At 34.8% G+C, this 25,893-nt stretch overlaps 1 protein-coding gene across 4 annotated transcripts in view; it reads left to right on the top strand.

Annotated features, from left to right (window-relative positions):
• Window positions 1-25,893, top strand: part of TBCK (TBC1 domain containing kinase) — a 234,974-nt gene that overhangs the window by 169,943 nt on the left and 39,138 nt on the right. For all 4 annotated transcript variants that reach the window (XM_060104569.1, XM_060104545.1, XM_060104552.1 and 1 more), the window contains exon 24: window positions 22,718-22,893. In XM_060104569.1, coding sequence (XP_059960552.1) covers window positions 22,718-22,893 — 176 coding nt within the window. The remainder of the gene's footprint in view (window positions 1-22,717; window positions 22,894-25,893) is intronic.

The following is a 25,893-nucleotide window of genomic DNA, read 5'->3' as shown; positions in this document are numbered from 1 at the left end:
TGATGCATTGCAGCCTCTTAATAAATAAAATAATAACATACATTCTTCTCTGATAGTTTGTGGGTACGTTAAGGACCCCCAGGGCCTAATTCAATGCCCAAGAAATAGTGTGCTCTCAATATATGTGTATTTAGTTGAAGTAATTACCACAAATAAGGTTTTACTGGTTTACTCTCAGTTGAATAAAGCATTAAGCCACAACTCTTTATTCATCAGGCATGCTAGCTTTACCTACTTTTCCTTCATAGCATACGTTATATTGATAATTATATGCTTATATATTTTATACTTATCTTTTGTTCTCCACTGTATCCCCAAAACCTATCACTGTGCCTGGCTTATCAATAAATAAATAACACCAATAAATATTTTTGGATGAATTGACGAAAAGTTAATTCCAGTTAATCATAGTTTTACTCTGTTTCCTATGAGACAGTGTATCTAAAAAATGGTCTTCAAAGTATTCTATAATACTTGTTGAAAATGCATATTAAAGGCTCCACAAACATCCCATATCTACTAAATCAATCTCCGAGGGTTGGCGCCTGGAATCTATGTTTTTACTCAAGTCCTTGGGTGATTCTTAATGTGATATGTGCATATAGTTTTCTCATGACTCATTTTTGAAGCTAAACAGAAATGTTTCTTCATGAGGGAGGGGCGGGAACCACAATGATAAGACCTTCATATTTATGGTTATAGTGTTATTTTATTTTCTGCGTTGATTTTTTGTTTGTATTTTTTATACTAATTACTTGTTTTATAGTTACTTATGTCTGACCTTTTTGACCAGTTAACTTTCCTTTCATGAAGCAAAATCACCACCTGTTTCACTACTCAGCAATCTCAGCCTGCTCACTCTCTGAGTCTCTTCTCTTGTCTTTACTGCCAACGCCCAGCCCTCTTATAAATCTCTCTCTCCCTGGCTATCCCTCCCCTGCTTGTTCTGCTTTGTGAGAGCAGTTTTTAGTCACTGGTACTAACATACAGCACTGGAATTTCAAAGACCTTTCATGTAGAAATAAAGTAGAGAAATTCATCTAGGACTCAAAAAACTATGTTTCCTACTAATACTTTATGTTTTCTCTCTTGAAATCAGTAAAAAGTAACCCTGTTGAATCAACTCAGAATTTATGTAGTGATTCAAGTAATAATTACAGGGTATTAATATATGAGTCGGTATGATATAAACATAATTGTCATATAACATGGAAAGCATCAGGAATTGAAAGTGACACACTGTTCTCCTTGCTGATAACTTGAAAATATGAACAATTTTGCTTCAAGAGAATAAATGTAAAGAAGCGAAATGTTGGTAGGGATTAGGGAAAAATCAAGAGAAGACAATGATTTAAAAAAAAAAACATTTAATTTTACTTTTCCTTTTTTCCCTCATCATTTTAAGAGAATTTTGACTGTTTTATTCATTCAGCAAACATTTGTTTTGAGCACCTACTAAATGCCAAGCACTTGATAATTTAATTTGTTAAGGGCTTTACAGTTGTAGAGAGGTTTTTACAGTCCTTATTTCATAGTAGTATGGACTGCATCTTTTCAAAGTATCTTGCTAACTGAGGGTACATGAGGAAAGGTGGCTGGGAATGTATCTTCAGTTCAGATGAAAGAGATGATCAGCAGTGCCCCAGCCTTGCCCCCATTACAACCATGCTGTTCATTTTCCATTCTCAACTGTTGTTTAAAACAGAGCCCCTCAAATCCAGAGTTAGCATATAAACTTCCTTTCCTACAGTCTATCAGTTCCAAGTTGGGGGTGTACTTTACTTCAATGCACCAGAAAACTGTTTTGGCAGATGGAAATAATGTATCAGGAAGGGATAAAAACATGTATTAAAGTTGTTTGGAAGGGTAGGCTGAACCAAAATCTCAAATCCTTTGCTAAATGAAACAGAGTATAAATAAATAAATGTAACAAAATAACTTAAGGGTAATTCTTTATTTCCAGGTCAAGAATATGTAAATTAATGATGTGCGTTTATTACTTTTTCTCATTGACCCTAAATGTTTTTTTCTCATTTAAAAAATCTAATTGTTTCACTGCAGCAGTCTGAAGCTTGAAACATTTACATATTACATATCTTGTCGTTATATTTTTAAACATTTACTACTATCCTTTTTTTGTGAAGTATGAGAAATCAAAATTCACAGTTGCATATTAAAGATCTGTCTTCCTCTGAGTTATAGAAATCCCTGGGTCTTATGCTAAATCATCAAATTAGTAAATGCCACTTTTCTGAATGTAGATACTTCAGTGTACATCATCTGTTCTGAATGGAGCAGTGCCCTCTTAATACAGCAAGTGAAACAAGGGCAGAAAAAATGCAGAGGCAGACAAGAATCAAACAATGACTGAATGAGCACTAGCTTTCTAGAGTGTACTGTATTGAGAACAATTTTGGGGGGCAGAAGTAGGGGCTAGATCTTGGGAAGGAAAAGAGATGTTTAGAAGTTTGGGGTAGGAGGGTATTGGGGATGGAGTTCTTGATGGAAAACAAAAAAGAAAATAAGTAAGAATTCTTGTCATCTTTGGTGAAAATAATAATTGTCATGATTTAAGGTAGAGAATCCTACTTAGAATTGGCCCAAGCCAGCAGCTGGACTGATCTGAGACATGGCACACTTCCCTACAGACATCAGGGTGAGGCTTTGACACACATTAGCATATCTGCATTGCAGTCGATAGGAAGGTTATGCTGGTGACAGTTTTTATTCCTTTGCAGGCTGATTTAGTTCAGTATTGATTTGAGACAGCTCCAATAGCAGTGTTTTTTCACGGGTAAGTCTATAGAATATATTTTCATCATGAAGAGTAATGGGCACAGATAGCACAATTCCAACCTGCTAATGAATATCTGGGGTCTTCCACTGAGATCTTTCTTATGCAACCTCAAAGTTCAGGGATGCCATTTCAGGTATCAATGACATTCCATGGCATTTAAAGAGAAATGGATTCTGGCACAATTCTACAGAAGGGCTAGCAACAACAGACACACATGTTATATACAGGGTTCAGTGAGTCTAATGATTTTCACAATCCCAGGGTATAAATGTCCTGTTTTTTTCAGCCATTCTCCCAGGATATCCTATAAAATATGCAAAATAAATAATCAAGCCTTGTTATATGAGAAATAAATCTACTACTAAAAATTCAGTTTGTTAACCCGATTTGTACAGGTGCTAACACAGAATTTAACAAATAAAGGTACATAATGAAAAAAGAAAAGACAGGTTTTATCTGCAGCATTCTCACATCTCCTAGAGAATCATTGCTAAAGGTTATTTCTTTCTTCGTTTCCAGCGAAAGCCAAAATGAGCAACTAAACTGGAATTATTTCAAAATATATCTATCTGAATTATAGATATTATTAAATTCTACAGAAATTAAGTAAAACAAACACTAGCAAAGAATAGATAAGAGTCCTGACAGGCTTGATTTAATTAATATATTTTAAACTTTTATGCTTATCAAATGGATATTTGAATTAGTTTAAGATTAATAAAATGTTTTCTTGAACAAACTAAATGGTTTCCACTGATTCATATACTCTTATGGAAAACTGGATTCCCACATGTACTTATATCCATTTCCAAATCCTGTTTTCAGTTATATTCATCTGTTTCAGTTTCTTTTCCAGTACCAAGAGGTTATTAAAATTATAATTATGTCATACATTTGGCACTATGTTTCTATGGGAATTGTAGAATTGACTTGTCTTTTTCCTTCCTCCCCTAAAAAAAAAAAACACTTTGGTGTTTATATTGTGATTAAATTAAAGTTATAAATAAGTAGAAAAAATTGATATACCATATGGAGAGTTTATTTTTTCCAAAAGCAGTGTATGCTTTTCTATTTATCCATGTCTTTTAGTTCTTCTGTGGCATTTTAAAGGTTTCTCATGTATTTCTTATTAGCATTATTACTATTTTATGTTTTTTTGTTTGTTTGTTTGCTTGTTTTGCGGTACGCGGGCCTCTCACTGCTGTGGCCTCTCCCGCTGCGGAGCACAGCTCTGGACGCACAGGCTCAGCGGCCATGGCTCACGGGCCCAGCCGCTCCGCGGCACGTGGGATCTTCCCAGACCGGGGCACAAACCCGTGTCCCCTGCATCGGCAGGCGGATTCTCAACCACTGTGCCACCAGGGAAGCCCCATTATTACTATTTTAACCTTTCTGTTGCCATTATTATTGGGATATTTTATTTCATTATATTTTCCAGCTGGTTATATATACAGAAAGACTGTTGGCTTTACAAACAGTTTGATATAGCGGTAAAGAACACAGACTAGAATTTTTGAACCCCAGCTCTGCCACACCAGCTACATGACCTGTTTCCTTGTCCATAAAATAGAGATAATAATATCACATACTTCATAGGATTATCGTGAGTATTAAATTAGTTAATATATTCAGAACACTGCGGCACATAGTAAACACTAAGTTTTCACTGTTGTCATCATTATCATCATCATTCATCTGAGAGGCTAGTACCAGCTTCTGACTTTTAATCTATTAGTCATTTGTTGGTTAATTCTTGATTATATATAGCATTCTTACCATTTATAGCATTATTATCATTTCAATTAAAGTAGCTTCATGTGTTTTAACCAATAAATTTATCATCTGGTTTTACAACAGAATATCTATTTTATTTTTTTCTATAAGAAATACTTTTGAATACATTGAAATGTCTGTCAATGTGGCCAGAAATGCCAAAGAAAATTTTTTAAATTTTATTACAGTATATAATTGTTGAAATATATATGTACATTTTCTAGTTACTATAATATTTTAAAGGTTTACTGCACCACAAGAAATATTGCCTGTAACTCCTTTATCAAATATTTTTCCTTTTCTTAGATTACTTTTTTATTGCATATTAAGTTGTAGTAAGCCAAAAGGAAGATATGAAGACATTTTTTAACAACTTTAAAATAGAATATATCTAGAGTAAATTGTGCAGAAATGTTTCCATTGCATTATAGCTGATAATTTGTTAGTTGTAATTGCTGTTACATTTAACAGATTTTTTGTAAACAAAATAATTAGATTTTCTTTTAAAAATTCTATATGTTTTCATACCCAATTTATAGTTTGGAATCTAGAACTCTAGTCAGATCCGAAATGAATTCAAAAATTAGTTTGCCCTTGAAATACTTTCATTTTCAATAAGAAAATATTTTTTAAGAAATGGGTACTAGCCAATTTAACATCATGGAAATGATCCATTAGATTTATCAGTTCATATTCTGTAATACTGTGTGTTATAAACCTAAATTACATCTTGATGATCTCTGGCTTTAGCCTGGTTGTGACAGATGCATAACCTTTCTGATCTCATTAAAATCAGAATCTCTTGATTTATGTGAGAGAAGTTTGAAATACAGCTAAGTACATTATGAACATTGAAACTTCTGTATCTATATTCTTATAAGAATTGTCTGGAATGGTTTGTTGTGTGTTAAAATAAATGATTAGAGATTAGAGGCAAGTAAGTATCCTTCAATTTTAAAGTCTTCTTTCTTCACAACTAAAATTTTGAATTTCCCTTCACTTAAGTTATCTCGATTATATATCAAATAACAGTGGTTGGCTGATACATGATATTAGCTGATCATTCCACCAGATATTATTCATGGTAATAACAGTTAATACCACAAGCACGTTAGAGATCTCACCAGCCTTGTCCTTGGTACAGCAATAAGGACGAGAGAGGTAGATCTCTAGACTTTCTCCCGTCAGGATTTACTGAAGCTTCCAGCCAGAGATTATTTTGGTTGTTTACTTGACTTTGGTTATATAGTGAGGGGAGTGATGGGGGAATTTCCCAAGTCACAAGGAACACATGAACAAAAATTTCCTTCTATGTGTAAGGAAAAGAGTAAGAGTGAGAGAGAAGGGTGATGAAGTCAGTAACCCAGTTCAAGTAAAGACTGTACCTTGGAAAGGTAGAGTTTGAGATGAGAATATCAGTTTGGCTAAAATACCTCTTAGTCACCGGCTGGTTCTACTTCCTGCATTTCTTTTTTTTTTTTTTTTTTTTTTTTTTATTAGTTTCTGCTTTATAACAAAGTGAATCAGTCATACATATACATCTGTTCCCACATCCCCTCCCTCATGCATCTCCCTCCCTCCCACCCTCCCTATCCCTCCCCTCCAGGCAGTCACAAAGCACCGAGCTGATCTCCCTGTGCTCTGCGGCTGCTTCCCACTGTCTATCTAGCCTACGTTTGGTAGTGTATATATGTCCATGCCTCTCTTTCGCTTTGTCACAGCTTACCCTTCCCCCTCCCCATATCCTCAAGTCCATTCTCAAGTAGGTCTGTGTCTTTATTCCCGTTTTACCCCTAGGTTCTTCATGACATTTTTTTTTCTTATATTCCATATATATGTGTTAGCATACGGTATTTGTCTTTCTCTTTCTGACTTACTTCATTCTGTATGACAGACTCTAGGTCTATCCACCTCATTAAAAATAGCTCAGTTTCGTTTCTTTTTATGGCTGAGTAATATTCCATTGTATATATGTGCCACATCTTCTTTATCCATTCATCCGATGATGGACACTTAGGTTGTTTCCAGCTCCGGGCTATTGTGAATAGAGCTGCAATGAACATTTTGGTACATGTCTCTTTTTGAATTATGGTTTTCTCAGGGTATATGCCTAGTAGTGGGATTGCTGGATCATATGGTAGTTCTATTTTTAGTTTTTTAAGGAACCTCCATACTGTTCTCCATAGTGGCTGTACCAATTCACATTCCCACCAGCAGTGCAAGAGTGTTCCCTTTTCTCCACACCCTCTCCAGCATTTATTGTTTCTAGATTTCTTGATGATGGCCATTCTGACTGGTGTGAGATGATATCTCATTGTAGTTTTGATTTGCATTTCTCTAATGATTAATGATGTTGAGCATTCTTTCATGTGTTTGTTGGCAGTCTGTATATCTTCTTTGGAGAAATGCCTATTTAAGTCTTCTGCCCATTTTTGGATTGGGTTGTTTGTTTTTTTGCTATTGAGCTGCATGAGCTGTTTATAAATTTTGGAGATTAATCCTTTGTCAGTTGCTTCATTTGCAAATATTTTCTCCCATTCTGAGGGTTGTCTTTTGGTCTTGTTTATGGTTTCCTTTGCTGTGCAAAAGCTTTTCAGTTTCATTAGGTCCCATTTGTTTATCTTTGTTTTTATTTCCATTTCTCTAGGAGGTGGGTCCAAAAGGATCTTGCTGTGATTTATGTCATAGAGTGTTCTACCTATGTTTTCCTCTAAGAGTTTGATAGTTTCTGGCCTTACATTTAAGTCTTTAATCCATTTTGAGCTTATTTTTGTGTATGGTGTTAGGGAATGATCTAATCTCATACTTTTACATGTCCCTGTCCAGTTTTCCCAGCACCACTTATTGAAGAGGCTGTCCTTTCTCCACTGTACATTCCTGCCTCCTTTATCAAAGATAAGTTGGCCATATGTGCGTGGGTTTATCTCTGGGCTTTCTATCCTGATCCACTGATCTATCTTTCTGTTTTTATGCCAGTACCACACTGTCTTAATTACTGTAGCTTTGTAGTATAGTCTGAAGTCAGGGAGCCTGATTCCTCCAGCTCCTTTTTTCGTTCTCAAGATTGCTTTGGCTATTCGGGGTCTTTTGTTTTTCCAAACAAATTTTGAAATTTTTTGTTCTAGTTCCTGCATTTCTGCTGCCATTGAAAGCTGACCGTAAAGTTCTGTGTGGAATAGCAGCTCTGTCGCATTCCAGAAGGAAGGTATCACAAGTTCTTTTGGGAGCTCAGCTGAGTAGAGCCACTCTCATGTTTAACATTTCCATCTTGTTTACCTCAACCCAGGAAGTCTGTCAGGTTCTGGTTTTATATGGAAAATTATTTCCAGAATCTTTTAGAAAAAAATTGTATAGAGTAGCACCAGCACCACCACTCCCCCCAACACATTGCCATGTTGACCCTGTTTTTGATCCTTAAATCACTATGAGAATTCTTCACTTACCGCCTCCATTTCTTTCACCCTCACTTTAAACTACTTTAAACTATGAAATGTTTCCCAGCTACTTGGCTTTGAAAGGCATAAGTTCTTGTTGATCCAAGTTTATATAAGCATGTCATGCTTTATGAACAATACTTTACTAAGCCTCACAATTAGAATCATTCCTGAATCTCTTTAAGTAGAAACTCCTTTGGTGTCATTAATTATTATGTGTAGGTTTCTAACTTTTGTCCTAAGAGGTAAGCAAGAGTTTTGTGACCTATTAAGTGTTGAAAATCAATCAGAAAAAAATGTCATAGAATTCTAAAGCTAAAACAAACGTAAGATATCTGATCCTGCCCCTTCACTTTATACATGAGAAAACTGAGGCCCAGAGAGATGAAATATCTCAAAACATCAATATTGTATATCAAAGACAAAATTACTTTCTTTACAGAAATTTAGCTTACACACAATTTTTCAGGAGCACGTTCGTGACAATTTTAGCATAAAATCCCTAATCACTGAAAAAATTCTATCTCCATTCTTCTTTGTGTTTCATATTCATGTACAGCATCTCTTTTATTTGAGGGAGAAAAATATTCTCTCTAGTATGACAGCTGTATTACACAGCTTCCAGAGCATGACAGTTTTATTTCAGACTCCATTTCAGATGCATATTTCTATATCTTAGAAATAGTAACCTTTCCTATTTTCCCTAAAAACAAGGGGAAATGAAAATACTATAATGCCATTTAAACAATTTATTGTTTTAAATATAGGGATAAAAATAGCTTTGCAGATTGATAAAGTTTTTTACGATAGTTTTTCTTTGTTAAAATTCCTTTGAGAATGGTAGTTAATGTCTGCCTGTGCCATCTGCAAAAGCCTGTCCCTCCTCATACATGAGCTAGAAATATCTAGCACTAAGAAAGCAGAGCCTATTGTAGACATGGGGGAAAACAAGAATTGATGGATATTGCTCTAAAAAATCTCAACTTTATGTATTCTAAGCCTTGTTAATAGTTTACATAGTTTAAGATATTCTCAGCAGTGTATATCTGTGCCTAACAAAATTAACATTTTTTCCTTTTTTCTTAAAAAATTGTTTATTATTTCTCATGACTTAAACTGCAGTTTTTATGTGGATAATTCCAAAAATATGATCCTCTAGCCATGACTTCTCCCAAACACCAGTTTATGTCTCCAACTGCATTTCAACACTTCAACTTGGTAGACCCTAGGCACCCTCAATTTTATACATCTAAATCAGAACTTGTCTTCACCTTATCTACTGTCTGTCACTGTTACTACCTTCTTTTCTCCCTTAATCACCCATGTTCAAAACATAAAAGCCAACATTTATTCATCCCTGTCCTTTATCTTCCATATATTTTCTTACAATGCCTCTCATATATTCTTCCCCTTTATCAATACACACAATTTTACTGAATAGCTACTGAATTCCAGGCTCTCTGCTAGGTAGTAATAGTATAAAAACAAACAAGTCCTAGTCCCTGCTTTCAAGGAGCTCATGGTGTATTTATTGGAAGAGACCAGTATCAGTATGGAACGGGGGTTGTAAACCTGAGACACTCTGGTTACATACTTGTAAACTAAACTTTTAAAAATTCTTTCAAAATGAAAATAGCAACCTGACTGAAATTTCTGCCTTGTTCATGCCAGGATGAATTGAAACAAATGTGGAAAGGATTTTAAATGAGAAAGGCTTTATTCAGCATACCTCCTAGAGGTAGAACTGAAGCCCTAGAAGTAGAATCAGAACACCTTCCCCGTGTGTTTGATAGAGTTGCTTCACACAAAATATGCATGTAAAGCCCCACTTCTTTACTTGGCAAACTACTCTTCGTCCTTTTAATCTCAACCCAAATGGTACCTTTTTAAAGAAGTGTTCCCAAACTGTACACTTTATCCTGGCAGATGAACCACTCCTTCTTCTGTATCATGACAGAAACCAAGTTGCAGTGAGTTCCAGAGTGAATGAAAAGAAAGTGGAGATGAGAAAATAGAGGGATAATAGCTAGGGAAGTATTTGCCCCTTGGAGAGTAATTTTATTATTTAGTATTCATTCTTTATGTTTATCTTTCACTATGAATGGGAGATAATTGGATGTATTTGTAGGCCTAGGAAAAATCTGTAGACCAATACAAAACTGTATTTGTAGGCCAGGGGAATGACTGAAGGAAAAAAGAAGGTAATGAGTAGAGCAAAGCTCTCGATTTCCAGTGTCATCACTTAATCTAAATCTTCATAAAATTCACTTTCTAACAAGTCTTTCTGCCTATCATTTTTCCCATCTCTAATTCATCCTTCAAGATATGGCCAAATTAATCTTCCTAAGATACTGCTGTTAACATGTGACACATTCCTCCAAAAATCTTATATCCTTGAGCTTCTCTGTCTTTCAGAGCCCTCATGATCTGTCCCCTACCTACTTATTCAATCTGTTTCCCTCTAATTCCCAGGATGATGTTCAGCTCAGTAAGACTAGACTCTTCATTGTCTTTTTCATACCCATTGACTCTAAGTTCTATAAGAACAAGTATCGTTGTTTTGTTCATTAATGTATCCCAAGCACATTGCATGGTACCTAGTAGGTGCTCAATAATTATTTATGGACCATTTCCACACTCATTCACACTTCAGAACTCTTACAATTACCTACTTTGCAACACTCTTCTTCCTCTTTTATTTATTTGTTTGTTTGTTTGTTTATGGCTGTCTTGGGTCTTCGGCTGCACGTGGGCTTTCTCTAGTTTCAGCGAACGGGGGCTACTCTTCATTGCAGTGTGCGGGCTTCTCATTGCAGTGGCTTCTGTTGTTGTGGAGCACGGGCTCTAGGAACTCAGGCTTCAGTAGTTGCAGAACACGGACTCAGTAGCTGTGGCATGCAGGCTCAGTAGTTGTGGCTCACGGGCTCTAGAGCACAGGCTCAGTAGTTGTGGCACATCGGCTTAGTTGCTCCGCGACATGTGAGATCTTCCAGACCAGGGATAGAACCCGTGTCAGGTGGATTCTTAGCCACTGCGCCACCAGGGAAGTCCCCTTCCTTTCTATTTTTCTAAACCTTACCGATATTTCCTGACTGAAATACTAGTTCCTCCACCTATATTTTGCTAACTACTTCTCCCCATATTGTGTTTATTCCTTTCCCTGTATTCTTGTAGTATGTAGCTGTGATTCCATACATGGAATCTTAGAAGAGAAGCAGTGTAATGATGTGGTTAAGAGCTCAGACTCCAGAGCCAGAATAAATTTGAATCCTGGCTCTGTTACTTACTGATTATGTGGCCTTTGTTAAGTTATTTAACCTTTCTCTGCCCCAATTTCCTCCTCTATAAAATGATCAAAATAATAAAACCTACCTTATAGAATTGTTGCAACACTGAAATAAGCTCATATATGTCAAGTGCTTCTCATAGTGACCAGCACATAGTTAGCACCATATAAATGTTCTCTGTTATTATTGTATAGTTTTATTATTGCTTTTTTTGTATTTAATATCATTTATTACCTTAATACTTTGAAAAGTCAAGGCCCACATACACACGCACATGTATATATATCATTGCTTTTATGTTAGTCTTTTTTTTCCAACCAGATTAGGGACTGTTTGAGGTGGAAATGATATTTTGTCTCTCTCAAGATGGCCAGCACAAAGCTAGTAGATTAAATATTTGTTAATTGGTGATTTATTAAAAATTTAGACTATAATAAGACTACTTTACCATGAAATTCAAGCTGCTTCATTTGGGATGTGATTTTTAATAACAACTTATTTTATATAAAGATCTACAGTCTACCAAACATTTTTACACTTATTATATCAATTGATCCTCACAGAAAATTTGTGAGGTGAGTGTCATTATTCTCGCAATACAGCTTAGAAGTGTAAGGTCAGAGAAGGTAAGCATCTTACCATCCTCTCTCTCAGCACTGCCAGAGGTATAGGACAGATTATTAAGTCTCCTTACTTCTTGCCTGCTCAGATAGGTATAGGACAGATTATTAAGTCTTCTGTGTAAACAGGCATTCTACTACAAAATAGAATGTCAGCCACCCCTTCTTTCAGGTATGCCCGAATCTCTACAAATGATTGTCTTGGGCACTCCCCATCACTTGCCTTGTGAGGGAGGGGGGAGTGATTTGAGTGTCTAGAAACACCCACTCCTCTACCCTGCAGGATGAGAATGGAAGGGCATTTTATCTTGAACAAAGGGGTGCTGGGATGATAGTTGGAAGTAATAGAGTAATTTCTGTCCCTTCTCAGCCCTGGGGAAGACATTGGTGGCTTTTGTTGGCAGTTTCTATTATTTGGTAGCACATTAGAACCTCTTTGTTTCAACCTAGGAACAACATCATTCAGCATCCTGTTACACATGCATGCATTTATCTATCAAACATTTCAGCACCTTCTCTGGGCAAGACCCTCTCATCTCTTGCTATGAGAGATACAAAAGAAATCTAAGAAATTTAAGCTATTGATATACCTGGCTCTTTGTTGTCATCAGCATGTTTATATTGATCCAGTCTCTCTCCTAGAAACATGATATGTCACTTGAAAAGATCTTTGAGTAGAGTTTTGCTTTTATAAGTTGTCCTAAAGAGTGTTTATTTTCATCATGTTGAAACATACATTATTTAATACATGGTTAGCCCTGTGATGTTTCCTGCCTTATAAACGTGCCTACTTTTGCTTTTCATGCTTTCTGATTTATATTTCCACCTTTCTTTTAGAACATTATCTTTAGTATTACAGGTGGTGTTCCAATTCTAATTATTCGGTGAAATTTAATAATCTTTCTAAGTGTTTTTGCCCGAAATTAAGGTAGATCTCTCTATATATGAAATATATGCAATGTGTGTCACTTCCTGTGCTGCCTTATTTTAGGTTCTAGAATTATAAAGTAGATGTTTAATAAACGTTACTTTGCTTCCAAAGTGAAGAGATTTTAAAATGACTCAAAAAACCAGTACTATAGGCATTCTGAGGTCATCCTGTCCCTGAGAAAATCCCTCAAAAGCTTTAAGAAACTATCAAATCTACCATGTATCTTCTGAAAGCAGCACTCCTGGCCTCATTTATACCCAGGTACTATAAATATCTTTTGGAATCCTTAATTTCCAAGTGGCTTTAGAGAGGCTAATTATTTATAATTATAATTATTTTATCCCTCTTTCTCACCCTCCCCCTAAACACACTCACAAACATACACACACAAAATAGCATAATATATGACAGTTGCTTCCTTCCATAATGAAGGGTGTTTGTCGTTTTGTTTTTAACCTTCTAATATACATTATGAGTATGATCACAAATAGAGCTCTTTCTGAGTGCAGGATCAAAATATATTACTCTTAAAGGAAACACAATTCTTGCTAAGAAAAATATCAGCCATTTAGGCAGTAATCTACTAAGTAATTTCTATTATCTTACATTAAACAAGGAAAACTTCATAATTATTTAGTGATGATAATGTAATTTACATTTGTGTTGGTAGAAGTTTGGAAAAGTATATTAAATATTCTTCCTCATAGCCAACAGGCCCTTTTCTCTAAATTCTTCATACATTTGATGAAGAGGTGAATAAACATCCATTTATTCAAATATTTCTTCATGTAAAAAACAGAGTAGTCCTTACCAGTGAAACATTCCAGTGAACTTCAAACATTTTTTATTCAATTGTCTATATTAGCTTTTGTGTGTCTCCTTTCTGAAATTGAATGCATGAAAGCCTGCCCTACTTGCTGATCCTTTTTTTTTTTATCATTTTAAAACTTATCAGAATTTAAGAATAATAATGATTTTATTGTTTTTCTTTAACATCTCTATATGTTTTCTAGTGCCAGATCTGATTACCTACAATGGTGAATATAGCCATGAGTTCTTATTTGTGAAGCCTTTTTATATTGCTGTAAATATTTGAAAAGAATTGTCTTCAGACAGATTAGATTCATAGTTATGAAGTATTTAAGAGAAGTATATAATAATGCTGGTTGAAAACAATCATATTTTTATAAATGTTTAAATTTTCAAAAACAGCTCATGCTTAATTATTAAAATTTAAAAACAGAAAATCATTAAAAAAACACATTAATTCCACTGACTCACAGATTACCACTTTTACCATTTCTATGCATCATTCTTATATATATGAAAATATATTTATACACACATGCATGTGTTTACACACACACTTACATAGTCACTATGATATACATCACCAAACTGGTATCTTGGTGAATTTATTGTTTTATAGGGTCTTCTTCCCCTTGATAATATATCCTGAATATTTCCTCTACTAAGTAGTATTTTTCTAAAATGTGATTTTAATGGGTGAATGGTATTTCTTTATATGAATTCATTGTTACTTACTTATCCTATCACCTTTTATCATGCATTGACATTATTTCCAGTTTTTCATAATTTAAGAAAAACAATATGTTTGATAAATATTTTTCCATACTACTTTGTACAATCTGTGATTATATCCATGGAACAAATTTCTAAAAAGAAATTTCTATTGCATGCATATTTGAAAATTTTTAATGCATATTACTAATTTTTTCTCCAGAAAGTTTATGTTGATTCACACATCTAAAACATATGTATTTTATTTTACTTACTGATTTTTATTGAAGTATAGTTGATTTACAATGTTTTGTTAATTACTATGTACAGCAAAGTGATTCAGTTATACATATATATACATTCTTTTTTTAAATATTCTTTTCCATTATGGTTTATCGTAGGGTATTTAATATAGTTCTCTGTGCTATACAGTAGGACCTTGTTGTTTATCCATTCTATATACAAAAGCTTACATCTACTAACTCCAAGCTCCCAATCCATCTGTCTCCCAAACCCCTCCCCCTTGGCAACCACCAGTCTGTTCTCTATGACTGTGATTCTGTTTCTGTTTCATCGATAGGTTCATTTGTGTCATAGTTTAGATTCCACATATAAGTGATATCATATGGTGTTTGTCTTTCTCCTTCTGACTTACTTCGCTTAGTATGAGAATCTCTAGTTGTTTGTATGTTGCTGCAAATGGCATTATTTTGTTCTTTTTTATGGCTGAGAAGTATTCCTTTGTATATATATACCATATCTTCTTTATCCATTCATCTGTTGATGGACATCTAGGTTGTTTCCGTGTCTTGGCTATTGTGAATAGTGCTGCTACGAACATAGGGGTGCATGTATCTTTTTGAATTATAGTTTTGTCCAGATATGTGCCCAGGAGTGGGATTGCTGGATCATATGGTAGCTCTGTTTTTAGTTTTTTGAGGAACCTCCATACCATTTCCACAGTGGCTGTACCAACTTACATTCCCACCAACAGTGTAGAAGAGTTCCCTTTTCTTCACACCCTCTCCAGCATTTGTTATTTGTAGACTTTTTAATGATGGCCTTTCTGACCAGTGTGAGGTGGTGCCTTATCGTAGTTTTGATTTGCATTTCTCAGATAATTAACAATGTTGAGCATCTTTCCATGTGCCTTAAAATGCATATTTTATAGTTCTTCCCTACACGCTTACTGTCAGAGTTTAACCAACAGCAAAAGATTGTACACTCAAATTAGGATAATTCAAGAATGGTTATAATTACAGAGATAATAATTACAAAGCTATAATAGTTACAAAGATAATCATGGAATGTTGGTGAAAATATAAGAGATAATGCAGTAAATTATGAACATTAGCAACAGCCCTGTTACCACCCAAAGGCCAAAAGGGATCAGGGAGAAAGAGGTTATCAGAACATGAAAAAGGAGAAGCAGGTAGAGAAAGCCGTCTTGAGAGGAACAGTGATCTTTGGTCAACAAACATAGCCAGGCCAAGGTGACTTTTCAAGTAGGGAACCAGGGGAATATATATCCTGACCTTACTCTCCCTATTGTCTGTACCACCTTAAAAGCCAGAGGACCGAGGGTCCCTCTTGTAGTTGCAAATAGAATCTTCCGCCCAGCAGAGAACGAGGCAGGAGCCAATGGAGAGCGAATCTGGAGGGACAAACAAAAGATATCCCAGAACACTTACCTACTTTTTCTATTGCTGTGATTGTATATACGTTTTTTTAATGTTTCTATGATTGAGGTAAAAAAATTTTCTTTACCTATTTGTGTTTATTTTGTCAAGTATATGTATACATCTCCCCTCGCTTCATTTTAAATAAGCAGATTTTTTTTCTTATTGGTTTGTCTTATTGATTAAAAGAGTTCTTTATATAATAAGGGCATCTTAAATTTTTTTCACAATATATTTCTCTTCTTTAAGAGTTCAGCTTTTTCCGTATGCTTAAAAATAATTTTAGTCATCAATACTTATTCTTTTGTGATTCCAGTTTTTATACATTATTTTTTGTTCCACTTATAAATCATTTTGCTTTGTAGTATAAGATAGAAACATGATTTTATTTTGTTCTAGGTAATAAATGATGCCAACACTATATCCTAAATAATATACCCTTTCCCCCAGTGATTTGATATGGAATCCTATTTTACCAAATACTTATATGTATTGGAGTCTGTTTCTGTGCATCCCATTATGTCCTGTTTGTCTTCTAGTCTATTTTGGTGCAATATCATGTGGTATTATTTTATACAGTTTTAACATATAACAATGTATTTTATTATTTTTCAATATTTTCTTGGCATTCTCACCTATTTAGTCAAATGAACTTTAGAACTTATGTTTCAAAATCAAAAAGAAAGATCCTGGGCTTCCCTGGTGGCGCAGTGGTTGAGAGCCCGCCTGCCAATGCAGGGGATGCGGGTTCGTGCCCCGGTCCGGGAAGATCCCACGTGCCGCGGAGCAGCTGGGCCCATGAGCCATGGCCGCTGAGGCTGCACGTCCGGAGCCTGTGCTCCGCAACGGGAGAGACCACAACAGTGAGAGGCTCGCGTACGGCAAAAAAAAAAAAAAAAAGAAAGATCCTTTTAGAGTTTTGATTAAATTGTAATATATTAATACATTGTTCTGAGGAAAAATAAACATCTTGTAATATTGAATGTTTCTTTCCAGATAGCATTTTATGTCTCTCAGGTTTTTCAAATGCCCATCACAAAACTCTTTCATTTTCTTTAAATGTGATTCTCTTATTTCTAAGTATTTTGTTTTGGAGGAATATTTTGATATTGTGATTGAAAGCTTTTGCTCCTTGTGTTTTCTTACTGGCTGCTGCTGCTGTAGAGAAAAGCTAATGATTTTGTTGTATGTATGTTGTAACTAAAACCGTACCAAATTCTTACCAGTTTTATTGGATTTTCCTCTGATTATTCTAGATTTTCTAAGAAGACTATTGTCTAAGAAATATTTTTTTTCCAATATTTGCACTCAGTATTTATTTTTCTTATTATCTCCACAGCAACTTTCATAACAATAAAAATAATAATGCTGGGGCTTCCCTGGTGACGCAGTGGTTGAGAGTCCGCCTGCCGATGCAGGGGACACGGGTTTGTGCCCCGATCCGGGAGGATCCCGCATGCCGCGGAGCGGCTGGGCCCGTGGGCCATGGCCGCTGGGCCTGCGCGTCCAGAGCCTGTGCCCTGCAGCAGGATAGGCCGCAGCGGTGAGAGGCCCGTGTACCAAAAATAATAATAATAATAATAATAATAATAATAATAATAATAATAATGCTGATAGCTACAATATTATTTCTCCATTTTTATTTTAATAAGTCTGCCTCTGTGGTTCATAATTAATTAGCATGTCAAATATTTGAGGTAAAGAACATCTGCCTTAATGAAATCTTTCATCATTCTAATTAACTTGCCTTCTGATATGTGTTTACCATGAGTTTTTCTTTTTCTAAAATTGGGAATAAATGTGAAGTTTTATCACATGGCTTTGTGTCACTTACAGTGATGATTACATACTTCATATCCTTTGACTAATTAAAGGTGATGAATTATTTTTAAAATTGTCCTAATATTGAACCGTCCTTCATTCCTGGAATATGCCCTACTTTGTCATAGTATGCCATTCTTTTAAATTGCTACTGCATTCAGTTTTCTAGTTTTGAGATTTTTTAAGAACCTATATTCTTAAGGAATATTGGGGGGGCTGTTTAATGCTATCTTTGTTAGATTTAAGTATTAGGTTATGGTCACTTCATAAAATAACCTTTCAATGTTTTCTTTGCCTTGGAACAGTTACAAGATAGAATTGCTTCAGGAAAAAAAATGTGTTTGGCACCTTTCTTTAAAGTAATCATTTAAAAACTTTAAAATTTTACCTGTATTTACAAAGTCTATTCAGTTTTTCTGTGACTTTTGAATACACACACACACGTATCATTCATCAATTCTCTTCAGCTCTACTTAGGCCTATGGATATTTAGGTCTATTCAGATTTTATATTCTTTTGGGGCTATTTGGAATCAATTTTTTTTATTTTTTCAAATATTTTTACATGCTTATATTCTTTCTCATTTATAGATAATTAGGAAGGAAGGAAGGAAGGAAGGAAGGAAGGAAGGGCGATATATAAAGAAAATAGAGAGAGAGAAAAAATATAAAAATATGTTTGTTTATATTTTTCTCATTTCTTATCATGCACACAGTTCACATACAGGTTTTCTAGTTTTATTGATATTCCCCAAAGTTTCAACTCTATTTTTTTAATCTATTTTTTCTTTCATTCATATTTTTATTATCACTAAATTATTTTGCCTACTTTCCTAGGGATAGTTTTTTGTGTGTGTTTATTTTTTTGCCTTCTTTATATACACCTAACTTCTTTCAATTAATTAGAGTACATTTTGTAAGCTTATATGGTAACAACTGTCATCTTCAAATTTTTAGTTGAGGAAAGGAGAGATGGCTGTGAGAAATTATTGAGGCAGATATAGATTTCAGTGTTCTTGATTAACCATTACAGTGCCCAGAGGCTAGAGAGAATCTTATGATTTGCCATCCCTGAAGAGTCTGTCTAGTAATCCAGACATAACAATAGACTCTGTAATGTTATTTGATCATATTTTTATTCACTCATTCATTCATTAAATATCTATTAAGTTTTTTTGGTTCCAGACCTTGTGCTATCTTTTGGAGATACAAATATGAACAGACACAGAACCTGCATTCAAGGATGTTGTAAGTCAAGAGGAGAAACAGATAATGTATTACAAGTATAGTAATTACTATTATGGAGGTATATACATGTTGTTTGGGAAACATATACATAGCACAAAGTTACTCAGGAAAAGTAATAGAAGACTTAGAAAAACCATTTTATTCATTTATATTCAACAAATATATTTTAATATCTTTTATGTGTCAGATAATTTGCTAAGACCTGGGGAAGACATAGGCATAAAAGTCATTTTCCTTATGCTTGAGGAGCTCTCAGTCTAGTGGGAAGTAAATAATCCTATTATAATAAAGATGTATACCTGATAACCTATGCAGACACAGAAAAAGAACTAAGTAAGACTGCCAGGAGTCAAAAAGACATTCTTCACAGAGAAAATAGTATTTGAGCTGATACTTGTAAGGTGAGCAAGGATTTATTAGATGGACAAAGTGCGGCATTCTAAGCAGAGGGAACAACGTGGGCAAAGGTGACACAGTGGTATAAAAAGGCAAATAGTCTGCTAATGCCAAAGTACATGGTACAAGGTGGTGAGGGATGAGAAAAAAAGGTGAAAGATAACAAACATTTATTGAACTCTGACAGTGTGTCAGACACTATTCTAAATATTTTATATAGATTAACATTTAATTCTTACAGCAGCCTAGGAGGATTCAGATAAATGCTGTTATCCCACTTTATAGATGAAGAAATTGGGCAGAGCAGTTAAATATCATGTCCAAAGTCACACACTGATGAGTGGGCGGCCAAGATTTGAGTCCTGGTAGTCTGACTCCAAAGCCTATGGTCTCCTGCCTATTATAGACAGAGACCAATTTATAAAAGGCTTTATATTCTATACCAAGGAATTTGGATTTCACATCATCAGTGTCTAGAAGCCATGGAGCTGTATTTAATTATAAAATTTACATGATGAGATTTTTATTTTAACTCATGGCATTTGGCATATGGATTAGAAGGGATGACTTTAAATAAAGAGCAAAGCAGAGAAAAAAGGAGGCAGCAAGAGGGGCAAACAGCTTCTACAGTCCATGTAAGGGATGATGGAAGCCCTGAGATAGAGCAGTGAATCAGGCAACAGATTCAAGAGTTATTATGGTGGAATTTGGGGATATGTTAGATGGGAATGAGGAATAAGGAAGAATGAAGAATCTGTGATGATTTTCAGATTTCTGTCCTGGGTAACTAGATTGAAGTTAGTGCCAGGACCCATGACAGAAGATATGGGAAGAGTGTTCTAGATACTGGCTCTGTATTCTCATAGTTAATATGCCAGGGATGCAAGGATTTTTAAGTACCCTCAAATCAGTCAGTGTGATATACCACATTAACAAATTAAAGAATAAAAACCATATGATTATCTCAGTAGATGCAGAAAAAGCTTTTGAAGCATAAAAAAGTTTCCATTTATGATAAAAAAACTCTCCAGAAAGCAGGCATAGAGGGAAAATACCTCAGCATAATAGAGGCCATATATGACAAACCCACAACTAACATCATACTCAATGGTAAAATGCTAAAAACATTTCCTCTAAGACCAGGAACGAGACAAGGGTGCCCACTCTCACCACTTTTATTCAACATAGTATTGGAAGTCCTAGTCACAGAATCAGACAAAAAGAAATGAAAGGAATCAAAATTAGAAAGGAAGAAGAAAAGCTGTCACTGTTTGCAGATGACATGATGCTATACATAGAAAATCCTAAAGACACCACCAGAAAACTACTAGAGCTCATGATGAATTAGGTAAAGTTGCAGGATACCAAATTAATATATAAAAATCTATTGCATTTCTATATACTAACAATGAACTATCAGAAAGAGAAATTAAGGAAACAATCCCATTTACCATCAAATCAAAAAAAATAAAATACCTAGAAATAAACCTACCTAAGGAGGTAAAAGACCTGTACACGGAAAACTATAAGACACTGATGAAAGAAATTGAAGATGACACAAACAGATGAAAAGATATACCATGTTCTTGGATTGGAAGAATTACTATTGTTTAAACAATCATATTACCCAAGTCAATACACAGATTCGATGCAATCCCTATCAAAATACCAATGACATTTTTCACAGAGCTAGAATAAATAATTTTAAAATTTGTGTGAAAACACAAAAGACCCCAAATAGCCAAAACAATCTTGAGAAAGAAAAATAGAACTGGAGGAATCATGCTCCCTAACTTGAGATTATACTGCAAAGCTACAGTAATCAAAACTGGTGCTTACACAAAAACAGACACATAGATCAATGGAACAGAATAGAGAGCCCAGAAATATACCCACACACCTATAGTCAATAAATCTACTACAAAGGAGGCAAGAATGTACTATGGACAAAAGTTTCTTCAATAAGTGGTGCTGGGAAAACTGGACAGCTACATGTAAAAAAATGAAATTAGAACATTTTCTAACACCATATACCAAAAAAAAGTCTACCATTTCAGACTCCAGGTACCATGACAAAGTCATTCTCCCAGTAGTTTAATGAGCATAGTAAAATACCTGTCTTGTTACCAGGTTTGGATTTTTGCTTGTTTGGTTAGCATTATCGCTAACACATCCAGATAGCCCTTTCAGAAAGCCCACTCTACTGAAGGATAATTTTTATCAGTAACGTTGCTAAATAAATTCTGACTCTGGGTTAAAAATAGAATATTAATTTTTTTAAAAAGTCATTCTCATACCAATTGGTTTCTGATGTTTGGATATCTACATTTAACATAATTGTATGTACAGGTTCTTGAGCAGAAATGATAAATGATAATTATATGTACAGGTTCTTGGGCAGACGTTTTCAGAGCTGTTCTATAGTTATTCTAAATTCTTGTCCATTGTCAATAAACAAATTTCCATGAATTTGAAACCCTAGTCACACAGGAAAATACCAATGTCAGTGATACTAAGTAAGACGTAAATTGTATAGAGGAAGTTTTACTTTTATGCCCCTAAGTGGATATTGTATAATGGATAGTAAAATTGCATATAAAACTGTCTAATAAAAGGAAAGCTAGATTCTGTATTTTTATATTATAATTATTATTTTTTTATAATTATTTTTTTAAAAAAGCAAAGTAGTATAATTTGTCCAAAATATAACTTACTAATCTCCTAAAGTTAATTTGCAGAGGAACATGCTTGCAGCATATTAAAGTTCTTTGCTGATACACACAAAAAATTTCGGAAAGTTATGAATTCGTCAGTGATTCCTCTCTCCTTCTGTTCTTACCATTTCACAAGGCAATCGGTCTTTCCTTTGGAAAAAACTCCTCACATATGATGCATTTGATTGGAACCAACAGCAAGGTCAAATCTTTCTTAAATCAGTCAGTTCTGCCTCATCTCTTTCTATCACATTTGAGCCAGGAACTTGTAGTGAAGCAAAAGAATAATGCTTTCCTATATGTGTGACTAATAAAAAAGTAAACATCAGTGGTAGGGAATACAGTTACACAGTACACTGCTAAAATGAGATACAGTTTCCTGTTCTCCCATATGCTATAGTAATTGATATAAAAAACCTGAAGATATTCTGTACTGGCTATAGTTTGTCTCTCTATAATGTTCTCAATGTTTCTGTTGTTTGTGCATTTTTTTTCAGTCAAGAGAATCCATTCCATTAAATGACCTAAAGTCAGAAGTATCCCCCCGGATTTCAGCAGAGGACCTGATTGACTTGTGTGAGCTTACAGTGACAGGCCACTTCAAAACACCCACCAAGAAGACAAAGTCCAGTAAACCAAAGCTCCTGGTAGTTGACATCCGGAATAGTGAAGAGTATCCTTTACACCTGAGGTTTTAAAGGGTGGTACTGCTTCATTCACATTTCTTCCTTTTAACTTAAAGGGCATGTGGTAGGAACAATGAACATAGTTGGGATTCCTCTGAATTCAGATAGCTAAATAACTGTCAAACTGGATGCCAGAACAGACTTGCATAATGTTTCATAAGATAACATTACATACCAGAAACCTTAAAATATTTCCCAAACAACACCAGAATAGTGGGCTATTTTCTTGGTTTTTGTGTTTCACTGCTATATATTGCTGTTCTTGTGGGAATCCTTCCTGGTACAGATAAAACTTTAGCAAAGATGAAGCGTAAGTATTTACTTTGTCTACCTCATAGCCTAGAGAGGAAAGTGAACCAGATTTCAACACTGAACTTTTATTTATTATAATTTTCAAAATGTTGGCTTATAAAGAACATGTTAAAGTATTTTCCACTGACATTTTAATATTAAATGTACCATAACTTCTGGTGGTTTTGCTTGGCATTAAAGTATGAAAAGTTACAAAATAGTAATAGTTCAGTCTTTCTCCTTATATTTTCATCATCTGTCAGATTTTTGTAAAGCATGCCTTGATGCTCTATACTCTAGAATCTAGGTAAATGATTTTCAGATTTTTTTTGAACCAGGTAACTCCCTTTTAAAATAAAATCTTTCTTAAAAACTCAATATATAAAATATAAATGAAGAAATTTTTTACAATTAATTTTCTTCAAAAGTTAACGTTTGTAGCATTTACTAACTATAAATGAGGGTTATATGTAGATGAGGGTTAGCAGGTTGTTGGTTTCTTATATGCTAAAATTGGCATATAAGTTTTCATGTGCATATTTTCAATCATAATTTTTGAAGTGAAATTTTAAAATGAAATTCAATCCATACATTTACAGAACTCCTGAAGCAATCCCTAGAATCTTAGGTTACTGAAAATACAGTTTGAAAGCCTGCTATTTCAAATGGTACATCACCATCTTTTTGTGATAAGTTTCTACTTTCCCTAAACTGTGAGACCCCTGAGTTTGGAGAGAATATAAATGTTCATGTTCCTGATGTTATGGCCTCAGGGATACTAGAAGTTCCTTAGCAGAGTAGATGAGTGGACTCCCAAAAGAAGCATTCAGTACCATTGGACTGGTCGGGGACCCCTGATGTAGAAGTTCTTATCTATTACTTCAAGGGTTTAAAATACTTTTAGTTTTTTAACTTTTTAGTTTGTTTCTTTTGGTTGAGCCTTTAGTTATAGTCTCATAAAACCATCAAAAAAAGCATAACATTATAGTGCTCTATTCTAATGTTAAGCACTATTACTAAAATAATTAAAGCAGTTTATGTACACACTGCTCTCCTGGTATTTCCTTTCAAACTACTTAACTACTTGAAATTTTAAAATATACACAATATGAAAGTGACATTCAATCCGAGTTTTCCAAACCTTGTAGACCGACTTTATTTTTTATTGATATTCTCCTTTATTTTCTGCAGGATACATATAAATAGAACAGTAGAAAGCAGAGCAGCTCACCTGAACATTGTTCTCTGATAAGTATAGGTGAGTTGCCCAATGTAGGAGTACCTTTATATCATCCCACAATACTTGGTTAAAGTTTGGAACTAGGCAGAGACCTGGCTTGGTTGTTGTACTGTCTACAATTACAAGCCAGAGGAAGATAATCAGTATTTCTCTGTGCCACTTTAGACTGAGGGTGGGTCCAAGGGGATGAAGAAAGGAAAATAAAGTCACTCATCTTTTACAACCCTCCCAAAGGACCCAATATGTGAAAATTTCTAAATCCCCTTTTGAAAGCCTGATTAAAAACCAAGATGTCTTAATGTTGGGCCATTTATCCTCACAACATTCCTAACTTTTCCAGGATGCTCTTACTTTGCCACGTATCTACTTCTATCTCACCTCTAAATAACAAGTGTTGGCACATGTATATCCATCATAGTGCTTTGAGAGAAACCACAAGCTAAATGACTTCCAAAAGTCATTGGTTATCACTAGGTCTTTTCTAGTATCAAGAAAACAGTGAAGAATGGAGAGCTGTGGGTTCTGAAATCCCCTTTGGTTGAGGAATCCAAACTACCTACACATGGCCCTCCAAGGCTGGAAAACTCATGGACCTTTTAAAATGTCTTATGATGCATACCCATTTGATTACATTATGAAGAAATAAGTAACATTTCTAACTCTATTTTTTTTTTTTTTAATTTTTGGCTGCGTTGGTTCTTCATTGCCAAGCATGGGCTTTCTCTAGGTGCAGTGAGCAGGGGCTACTCTTCGTCGCTGTGTGTGGGCTTCTCATTGAAGTGGCTTCTCTTGTTGTGGAGCACGGGCTTTAGGAGTGCAGGCTTCAGTAGTTGCAGCATGCAGGCTCAGTATTTGTGGCTCGTGGGCTCTAGAGGGCTGACTCAGTAGTTGTGGCACATGGGCTTAGTTGCTCCAAAGCATGTGGGATCTTCCCGGACCAGGGATTGAACCCGTGTCCCCTGCATTGGCAGGCGGATTCTTAACCACTGCACCACCAGGGAAGTCCCATCTAACTATATTAATCTTAAATCCTGTGCTCAAGGAATTAAAGGCAAGGAAAAAGTGTGTGCATAGTAATGAAGAGATTCATAAATTAAGTGCTTCAAATTAATATGGTAGAATGTGATGTTTGATTTTTTAGATGTCATTATTATTAATAGCAACCAATAAATATTACTCTGTAGTGCTGTGGATAATTTTTTAAGAAGAAGGTATAAATTATAGTTCTTATTCACTAGGTTGCTTTTGGTATGAAGAATATAAACATTAAAATATTTCATGTGGAAAATAAACAGTAAAGACAGTATGTATTAAATACTAAATGAGTGGTACAGACAAAAACTGCATCAACAGGAAAGTAATCTCTGAATAAGAGAAGCAAGATATGGATAGGACTCATGTCCTTTTAATTTCTGTAGCCCCAATACTAGGTTTGGCACCTAGAAATTCCCCAGAA

Source organism: Mesoplodon densirostris, chromosome 1, assembly GCF_025265405.1.
Source record: "Mesoplodon densirostris isolate mMesDen1 chromosome 1, mMesDen1 primary haplotype, whole genome shotgun sequence".
NCBI classification, from domain to species: domain Eukaryota; kingdom Metazoa; phylum Chordata; class Mammalia; order Artiodactyla; family Ziphiidae; genus Mesoplodon; species Mesoplodon densirostris.
This window is presented reverse-complemented; position numbering and strand designations above follow the sequence as displayed.